Here is a 10,741-nt window from a genome sequence, read left to right as displayed (position 1 = left end):
TATTTTTTACACTACCTAGAATTAGGCATAGTCTGTCTCCAACTCATAAATAGGAAAATAATGTGCTTTAACACACTCGAATCCACATCCTCCTGCATTGACAAAAATACCCGTACTAATCGAACTAAAACTCAATCCAAAATCAAATTTTTTTTAAAATATATAAAACAATCATAATCCCACAATAAGTATATAGTGTAATCATAATTGAATTGTAAATGTCTTGGAGTAGTTTTAGTATATAGTTGAAATTTGAGTTTGGTCAAAGCAATTTCATGGAATTTAAAATTTAGGTTTGACAACGTAAGATGGTTATTTTAAAAATAAACAATGAAAATCAAGACTTGTAATCATTCACCAATTAATTCATTTTCTTTAGCTAATGATGAAAATGAAAGAATCCCTGAATTAGGGGAGGAATGAGGATAGTAGAAAAACAAGCCCACCTGCCGTTTTGGAAAAATTTTGGCCTAATTGATGTACCTTTTAATCAAAATTTGAATTTCCTGTTCAAGATATTTTGATTTTGGTTAAAATATGTTATAGGTCCTTGTATTTTTCATAAATTTAGAATTTAGTTCCCACACTTTTGTTTTCAAGAATTTAATATTTCTACTTTTTAGATTCCAAAACTCAAACTCAATTGTTAACACTGTTAAATTTGTTGGTGTTGCATTTTCAAAAAAAATAGAAATTCACTTAGTAGGAAAGTAAATAAAAAAATGGCATTGCAATGATAATGAATTTGACAAAATAATATTAACAATGTTAATGGTTGGACCTGAACTTTAAAACTTGAAAAGTAGAGGGACTAAATTATTAGAAATAAAAGTATAAGAACTAAATTTCTAATTTACGAATAGTGCATGGACTCGTGACATATTTTAACCCTTTATTTTTTTTTTTCATATCGAGGAACCTAGCTCAGTTGGACCCTTAAATAGGAGATAAACTATCAGAGGTAAGCTCTCCTAGCATTGTATTTAGAGATGGCAATAGAATGAGACATGGGCGGATGTTGTCAAATTTATCATCGTATCATTGTTGGTATGCTTTGCTTTATTACCTATTTCACTCCACTATAAATGTGTAATCTTGAAACTACTGCCACCTCTAAGGATATTGGATAGCATCCATCCCTACCCTCTACCATCTCGACTTTAACTACTTTTTCTTTTTGCTATTTATTTTTAGAATTTTCAAAGGTTTGAAATCCATACCTTCAAAAAAAAAATCAAAGCTAATCTATTTGAAATCCATCAAACTATTCGAGGTTTGCCATCCCTAATTAAAATTTCCATCCACAAGATTTAAACTCATAAACTTATTTAAATAACATCAAACTTTTCATTATTCAATTCAACAAGCATCGATAAACCCTAAATTTAGAGGCGGATGGTAATGAGAAAATTCTTTTTAGACACTTAAATATTTTTTTCTGTTAGACCATTAAAAATTTTGAATTTCTCATTAAGCCTTCTAAAATTTTCAAGATTTTTAATTAGCCCCTCCAAATTTTTTGTCAATTCTCATTAAGTTTTTAAATTTTTGAAAGTTTTATTAGACCTACCCAATTTTTAAACATTCTCATTAAATCCTCCAAAATTTTTGAGAAATTTAATTAAACCCCTCAAATCTCTAAACATTTTTGTTAGGCCCAAAAATACCAAGAGGTGGGTGAAGTGGTATTTTAAAATTCTTTGCAAACTTTTCTAAATGATAAGGAAAGAGAAGAAAAGCTTAGACGATTTGATCTATAGCGGTTCGGCCCCAATTGCTTACCTCTACTACTTTAGTATACCTCAATTAAAAATTTCCTAATTCACTGTACTTAAATTGTTACCTTTCAAGGAAAATGTATAACATTTACAATCCATGTCTTTTTCACAAGGCTTAGATAGAACCTTTTCCCCATAGTTTTTATGGCTAAACTAGAACATTTCTTAATTTTTATGGCTCAACTAAAACCCTCCCAATTTACAATTGGTGATTTGAAAGAGAATAAACAAAGAAACCTCAACAGGGTATGTATTTACAAAATTAAGCTCTCAAAAAAATAAAATGAGAGTGATAAAAGATCTAACAATAAGCTCCCAAAGAATATTTATAAGAGAAATGAAAGAATAAATATTTGAATACTTTTCTCTTGATCTTGACGCTTGGATATTTCTCTCTTGAGTTTTGAAGTGTATTTATACTAAGAAACAAGTTTGTGGGTATTTATCACCGTTGGGGATGAAATCTAGCCATTGAAAGCATTAATTTCGAACTTAAAATTTGTCCCTACACATCATGTCTCAAGACCTAACAAGATGTCTCGAGATAAAACTAAAAAATAGTCGTCGTATAACTGTGAGCAGGCCATGTTTCAGTACATGAATAATGTGTTTCAAAATAATTTACCAATTATCTCTAAGCATACTATACAATATCTCAAGATAAATTTCTCTTAAAACAAAATTTTATTTTAAAACTTTCGTATATCGAGATATAATTATATATTTCGAGACTTACACATCAAAATTCATTAAAAACATTTTAAACACCTTGGAATACTTTGTAATTAACCGATCAAAACATCAACTTTCATAATTCGCACTTTCCTCTCTTTCCAAGTTATTTCACTTAAACAGTAAAAACAAAAGCAAAACCGTGTTTCCTACACGAGAAACTAAGCCAAAAATGGGGTTAAATCGTTGTCAAATTGAAAACAAACATAGAGAAAAAAGAAAGCTTGGTAACACTTTTTTCTATGCTCATAGTTCTTTATTTTTTAGCCTCAGGTTCAAGATTTACATCACTCAAAGACCCAACTTTTGAAGTGGGGACGGCCTCCATTATGGGAATTGGGAAGTGAAATAAAAGAGGCTGCTACTGCCAAGATTGTGGGTCTTTGTCACACCATAAAAACATCACCAAGTCTAAAGCAAAACGAAAGCAAAGAGAAGTTGCATTTGGCACCAACTTCGAGATAGAAATAAGGTAAATTGCATTTAAAGAGGTACGCTTTAGTTATTCTAACTTAAAAAATTGTTATCTCGGTAAACTATTCAAAAAAAATTTTAAGTGACCTAACTCTTCACCAATTTTTATTTATGTCATTAGGTTCTTATATATATTTTTTAAAATTTAGTTAGTAAACTCTACAATTTAATGATATGTATGATGGGTTAGACTTAATGATGAGTAAGACATATTTAGATCCTAGTCGATTTAATAATCAATGTTTAAATTTTGATTCACAAATTTATAATATTCAAAATTATTTCATAAAAGAAAAAATTAAAATTTAGAAGAGAAAATAAATGAAAACTTTTAATTGATGCAGATAGTATAAGTAGAGAATGTCATGTAATAATGATTCTAATGATTCTAATAATTCAATGTATCATGTGTAATTTACCAAAAAAACTGACTAAAATATACAAATAATTATTGGTGTAAGCGGTATGAATAAAGAATATCATATCACAACATTCTAACAATCCAGTGTGCGATGTATAATTTATCAAAAATATTTAATCAAAATATAAATTTACAAGTAATTTAATATGTAATTTACCAAAAAAAAATGCCAAGCCAAAAGCAAAACGAAAGCAAAGGGAAGTAGTCGGGAAGCTGCATTTGGCACCAAGTACGAGATAGAAAATAGTCTTTGGATTTTAGGTAAATATATTTTTTAGTATTTGAATTTGATTTTAATTTCAAATTAGTACTTATGTTTTTTTCTTGTTTTCATATTGGTACTTGAATTTTACTTCCATTACATATTTTAGTCAGTTTTTACAATTCTATTAAAATGAAATGAGGTGGATCAAACAAGTTATTAGACATGGCAAGTACATCAGATGATGAGGTGCTATGTGTATCATGTGTTTGAACTTGTTCAATCCATGTCATTCAATTTTAACAGAGTTATAAAAATGGACCAAAATGTGTGATGAAAGCAAAATAAATTTGGGTACCATTGTTACATGTGGTAGGACGTGGTATGTGTGTCATGTGCCTAAACATCATTGGTCCATATTATCTGATTCTAACGGAGTTACAAAAATGGACCAAAATACGTAATGAAAGTCAAATTCAGGTATAATTAGATTTAACAAAGAAATTTGAACAAATTTGAACACTAAAATTAAAAAGTATCAAAAAGTATAATTTACCCTTTTTGCAAACACTAAAAAGAAAATCTATTTAAAAAAAATAGTAGCTGGTCAATAAGTTAAAGTAGGCAGGTAGCTGGGAACTTGGGTTTTCTATTTATTTTATTTTTATTGTGTGTATGTGTTGGTATTGGTGTCTTCACAATTTCACATGGTTTGCACCAAAGGATACAGAAGAGCCTTGCAGGCAGGCAGGCAATGACTGTGGTGATTCTAATAGGAATAGGGCTCATGGGTCTCCCACGGTTGGTGGGCAGCACATGGGACTCAATTGGAGTTATTAATTCTACTCCAAATTCAAAAATTCTATTCAATTAACATAATTCGATTTTATTAAAACATATGAATAATTCAGTTCTTGATTGAATTCGAAATTATTTAAATGATTCAAATTCATAATAATAGACTTGAAAAATTCGAGTCTCGAGCTCTTGAAAAATTCGAGTCTCGAGCTCAAATGACTAAAGCCTAAAAACATCTAAATTTAAAATGATTTAAACTTGGAGCAGCTTGAATCGAATATAACCCAAATTAAAAAATGGCACAAATAAATAATCTCAAAATTATCCGAACTTAAAACGACCATAACCCAAAACGATCCACATCTATAATAACCCGATCAAAAAAACACTAGCTTCAAACTAAAATAACCAAATCCTAAAACCATCGAAACCTAAAATAATTCATACCCGACCCTATATAACCTTATTCAAAATAACCCAAAATTTCAAAAACCAAATTAACTCAATCCAAGTTATTCAACTCAAAACTAATCAAATCTATTGAATTCATAGTTATGGGGCCACCCTCCTCCCCACTCCATATGCCTCATTGGTGTCTCACCTCACCACAAGTTTCCCATCAACTTCCTTCTCGAATCCAAATGGAAACATTGCTTTCAAAATAAAAATCGTGATTTCCGGCTTATTGAGTCTTAGCTTAATTGATATAGGTATTGTTATTAATGAAAGAAAAGTGAGTTTGAATGCGCCAAAATGTAACTATTTATACGTTAAGATATAATTAGAACCTGTAATAAAATTATTAAAAAAAAATTATCATTTCTCACTCTTTTATTTTATAAGCATGTATGTAAATATAACAGTATGTATTTTACCCAAAAAAAAAAAAAAAAAAACAACAACAACAATGCCTTGGCAACTGTGTTTTTCATTGCTTATGGACTTTTCTGCATGGGTGAGTGACATTGGACAAAAAAATTTCCGTGATTTAGGATCCATTGTTGAATTAGAAAAATGGTGTCTAAATCTTTTGGTCAATTTTTTTGTAGTCCCTATACTATGAGTAATTTGTAGATTTACTTATTGTACTCTAATTTCGTAGTTTTTAATCATTATACTCTTTGGATTTTAAAATTTTAGTCCCCACTAAACATTAATTGTTAAATTTATTTTCAGCACACATATTATTACATGTTTAATGATATGTTAACTTGTTATTTTTTATATAATACTCGCAAAAAAAAAACACTCAAATCACGTTAGTTACTTGATTTAATGGCTATCATTTGGGCTATGACTAAATTTTCAAATTAAACAAAAGATATAGGGATCCAAAAATGATTAAACGGGAGAACATGTAATAAAATTACAACTTACGCATATTGTAAGACTAACAGAAAATTTTGATTTAGTAGATTTAACTGTTATCTTGTGGCCAGGATTAAATTTTTAAATTTTGAAAAGTACAATCACTAAAATTAATTAAATTAGAATATAGGCTTATAGGGACTAAATCTATAATTTACATATATAATGAGGATTAATAATAAAATTTGACCAAAATCATTTTCATGGATTAGTATGAGGTGTTGAAACTGTTGATCCATGTGGAGTACCAGAGACACTGACAAATCATGTTATCGAGTAAGATTTGTGGATTTTGGAACAATATATTATTAATTGATTTTTCCTTGTACAAATAATCTTTTCGAGACAAATTGTCTTGTACGTCAAAGCTATCTTCGAATAGTTCACTAGTATACCATTTGAAAAATATATTAATTATGTTATTAAAGAATTAAAAAGCGAGACATAGAAGGAAATTTATTTTAAGGGGTTAAAATTAAATTATAAGTATTTAAGAATATTGAAGATAACTGATTCTTTTAAGAGAAGTTTTCGAATTGTTGTTCGTCGAGCAATAAATTAAGCTCAAATGAGACCATAGTTGTATGGTAAGGGTCGCATAAGCTTTAGATTGGTGGCTCAAGTCATCTCGTGCTCAAGTAATACAGTTATTATTCTCCACTAATTGAGATGCTTCCTCCACGAATTGTACACAGCTCTTCATAGAGGTTGGGAGAAAACATCTCAACATGAGGACAATACCTTCAATTGTTGGGGTCTTGCCAGTTGTTTGATAGACGATACTTCGAAAACTTCTCTTGAAAAAGCCAACCCCTTCAACAAAGAGAGTTAAAGTATAATTTGGTCTTTGTATATTTATATTATTTTAGAATTTTTAAATGAGTTAAACTAAAAATTTATCATCTTGATTGGGTCAAAGCACAGATTTACCATTACATTAACTTACAATTTAGAATTTTCAAAGACTAAAATGGTTCTTTCTTAGGCAACCTACCCTAGTAGTCATCCAATTATTAGTATTTTTTTTGTCACTCGACAATAAAAAGTTACAAAATAGTCACCCAACTATTCAATTTTATCTTTTTTGATCACTAGCTAACTAATTGTGCCAGCTTTTAAAATTGACATAATTACAGGAATAGTACTTCCGTGCTCACGGAGGGGACATCCTCACACCACACATGCACACATTACATTCAAAACGAGCTACTCAAATAAAAACCTACCATTGCTCTCTCGAAGTTTCAAATTCGGGTGGATTCTAAGGATAAACAACCATTAGCCGAAGTGAGTTGATTCGATAATTCAATTAATTGTTATAAAAACTTAAAATTTAGAATGATTATTTAATTGACCATTTCAGAGAGTTGTATTAATTCACACAATTAAATATATTAATTATTAATCCACTTTGAATTTTTCTTTGCAATTTCGAGATTAAAATAAAAAAACAAACAAACAAATGCCTCAGAAATCTCTGACCCGATAGTTTAGTCACAATATCTGCATGTGTACGTAGTTGCTTAATTATATGATTAGTTTTAAGGCATAAAATAGGCTTGTTTTTTAGTTAAATATATATAGGGGTGATATCATGTTTAGTACCCTAAATTTTACAATTAGGTCCATTTGGTACTTGTACTTTTTTTTTTCACTTTAGGGTTAAAATATACCATAAGTCTCTATACTCTTTACAAATTTAAAATATAGTCCCTAAACTTTAAGTCTAGAAATTTAGTCCTACTTTTTTATTTCAAATTTTAGGTCAAATTTGTTAACACTGTTAATTTTTTTTGTTAAATTTATTGGTGTTTCGTTTTGAAATTTAAAAAAAAAACCTCACTTGGTAGCAATTTAACTAAAAAAATGGCGTTGCAATAAACATAAATTTAACAAAAATAGTAGTAACAGTTAAACTTAAATTTCGAAATCTGAAAAGTAGATAAATTGAATTCCTAGAAATAAAAATGCAAGGGCTTATGACATGTTTTAACCCCAATTTAGCATCTAAACTTGACAACTAGGAGTCTTACATCATCAAGTTTTTACATTTACCAAATTTAGGAATCAAAATAGACCAAGATGCAAAGTTCGAATACCAAAGTGAAACAAAAAAGTATAATTACCAAAATGAACCTAATAGACAAATTCAAGGACTAAAACTTATATTAACCCTATATATATATAATATTTCTACATAAATTCACAACTATGAGCTCACCTTTTTCTTTTCCTTATAAATACACACCACCACCCTTCATTTCCTTTTTGTTTTCTCTATCTCTTTAGTTTCTTTGATCCAAAGAAAGTAAACCCATTTGAATCTATATTAAAAAGCAAAGAAATTTGAGTGAAAAAAAAAAGGATTTTGATTTAGTTTTTCATTTTGGTCCTTTTGAGGGATTGTTTTTGGTTTTGATTGTTTGAAAGTTCAAAAAATGGCCATACAAGCTCAGTTATATTCAGATAATATTGGTTTCCCATTATGCATTTCCTACGATTATAATGGTGGCAATGGTAGTGATGGTTTCAATTCATTTCATTTTGGTCCTCAATGGAAACCACAGCTACAATTTCAAGAACAGCTTCAAAATCATGAGATTGATGAGTTCATCAAATCACAGGTATTTTGATTTATATTTTTCAAAAATCATTTCTTTTAATAAATTTTGGTGATTGGGTTTTGATTTAATTTTTCAATTTTGTTTAAGGATGAGAGATTGAGATTATTATTACAAGAACAAAGAAACCAACAAGTTTCAACCATGGTGAAAAAGCTTGAATCCAAGGCATCTTTTTTAGAAGAAGAGATCACAAAGGCCAAAAACAGAACAATGGAGCTTCAAATTTTAATGAATAAGCTAGAAATGGAGAACCAAACATGGCAAAGAGTGGCACAAGAGAATGAAGCCATGGTTGTCTCTTTGAACAACATGCTCCAACAATTACAACAGCAATTAGACAATGGTGTCGATGATGCAGGGTCTTGTTGTGAAGAAACAGAGGAAAACAGAGGATTTGGTGTCGTTGAAAGGACAATGATGGTGTGTAGATGTTGTGATTCTCGAAATTCCTGCGTTTTGTTCCTTCCTTGTAGACATCTTTGTACATGTAAGGATTGTGCAGCTTTTCTTGATTGTTGTCCTGTTTGTAGAACAATAAAGAAAGCTAGTATTGAAGCTTTGGTTTCTTAGATGTTTGAGCAGAAAATTTTCTAGGAAAATGGAAAAGGAAAAATAACGATGATGTAAGACATAAGGTAACCCATGTTGATGCTAGGCATTAGAATTTTTATTTTATTTTTTGAATTTTAGATTGAAATTTGTATTTAAGTGGGGAAAAAATTAACTGAACATAAATTTCACAAGGAAAAAATTTTATTATTAGGGTTAATATAAAAATTTGTACTTAAGTTTAATTTTAATATTTAATTTTAATGTTCAATTTAGTACTTAAATTATTTTTTTGTCTTAATTTGGTACTTGAATTTGACTTCAGTACTCAGATTGATAGTTTTTTCTTTCAATTTGATATTTGAGTTTTCTTCTCAATTAAGAGTACTTGTGTTTTTTTAATCTAGATTAAATACCCATGTCTTTTTTATTAGGGCTCACTTGTTAAATATTTTGGGTCATATGATACCATTTGGTCTGGGTACTAAATTGAACATTAAAGCTAAATTTAAGTACCAAATTGAACATTAAAGATAAATTCAAATATCGAGTAGTATATTAATCATATTGGTTATTTGCATAAAAATTCAAGTTATGGTCCAAATTAAAATTGGTTTTAAATTTCAAAATGTTTTAATTAAATCCTCAAAAAATCAATAAAGTAATTGTAATGTCAGTTTGAATATGATGTGAAATATACTAAAAATACTAGGATCAAGTTATAAACATGTGCGATGTGTGTGCTTATTGTGTTTACAGATTGAATATAATATGTTGAAAAAAAATTATTCACTAAAACTAACGATTAGGCTAACAAGATTTAATTGATATAATATTGATATTTCGAGGATTTAATTAGAATATTTATAGTTTGGAGATCATTTAAAATTCAAGCTATAGTTTAGGGACGTCCTGAAGAATTAACCCGAATATCAATTTAATCCATTTAAAGTCAGCCAAAATGTGCTTATGATCAGTTTAGGGATATTTGATTTTAAATTTAGTTTGATTTGATCTGAACTAAATTATACCTTAAATTCCTGATCAGTCCAACATAATTTAATCAATAAAATATTTCAAATAAATTAATATTTATTAAAAATATTAATTTATGGAAAGAGCATGGAAATTTCTTTAATCTCTCAATGCACTTATCTTTGACCCCAAGAATTTGTAATGTATGTGTTGCAGTTGTATTGATATATAATCTTTGCATCAAACAATTTAAGCAAAAAAAATATTCTCCTATAGATCAATGGAGACTATATCCAAAAAACGTAGCACCGGCCGAGCGAGGCGGTAGCGCGAGTGCCAGCAGCACCATCGTTAGTGCGTCCGGCTGCAATTTAGAGTGCCGAGTTTTCGAGTGTTGCACGAATGCTAACGTGACCGTTCACTATAGCCAATAGCCCCAGGAATAAGCAATGGTAAGTGTACCACCCTTGTTGCTCGAGTCCGGATAACTTTTATGCGAAGTTAATTGAAGATTACCAGACCGGCATCATAGGCTGCAACAACGGCACTTGCTGTTTGAGTATGGCCGATTGATGGTGGAGCCGAAGTAGCAAAGTGGTCAGGCCCTGAAAGGGTGTGTAACCAAAAGGGAAAGAAAGCGGTCCCGTGCAGTACTTGGTTCAAGGCCTTGCAGGCTTGGACGTTTGTTTGGGTCCAATTGAACTAACAACCAAAACACAATAGTTAATATTTTGGGGCTCAAAGTTAGTAACATTCAGGTCAACCGAGATATTCTCTATGTCCGTTTTATGGTTCATGGAGTTTAATTTTTTCTCTTTCA

The 10,741-nt window shown here is 29.7% G+C and overlaps 1 protein-coding gene across 1 annotated transcript; it reads left to right on the top strand.

The window, feature by feature from the left end:
• Window positions 1–8,021: 8,021 nt before the first annotated feature.
• On the top strand, window positions 8,022–9,230 carry LOC108475571 (E3 ubiquitin-protein ligase BOI-like). Its single transcript, XM_017777553.2, has 2 exons — window positions 8,022–8,397; window positions 8,485–9,230. The coding sequence occupies exons 1-2, from the start codon at window positions 8,212–8,214 to the stop codon at window positions 8,965–8,967; spliced, it is 669 nt and encodes a 222-aa protein (XP_017633042.1). The 5' UTR covers window positions 8,022–8,211; the 3' UTR covers window positions 8,968–9,230.
• The last annotated feature ends 1,511 nt before the right edge of the window (window positions 9,231–10,741 follow it).

This window comes from Gossypium arboreum, chromosome 3, assembly GCF_025698485.1.
Source record: "Gossypium arboreum isolate Shixiya-1 chromosome 3, ASM2569848v2, whole genome shotgun sequence".
Lineage (NCBI taxonomy): Eukaryota > Viridiplantae > Streptophyta > Magnoliopsida > Malvales > Malvaceae > Gossypium > Gossypium arboreum.
Note: the sequence above shows the minus strand (reverse complement) of the source record. Positions and strands in the feature narration are given on the sequence as shown.

Bases quoted from the DNA above. Each gene is read 5' to 3' on its own strand.
- LOC108475571 (XM_017777553.2), top strand. From the start codon at position 8,212: ATGGCCATACAAGCTCAGTTATATTCAGATAATATTGGTTTCCCATTA. The intron at 8,398-8,484 runs GTATTTTGATTT...ATTTTGTTTAAG, and splicing joins ATGAGTTCATCAAATCACAG to GATGAGAGATTGAGATTATT.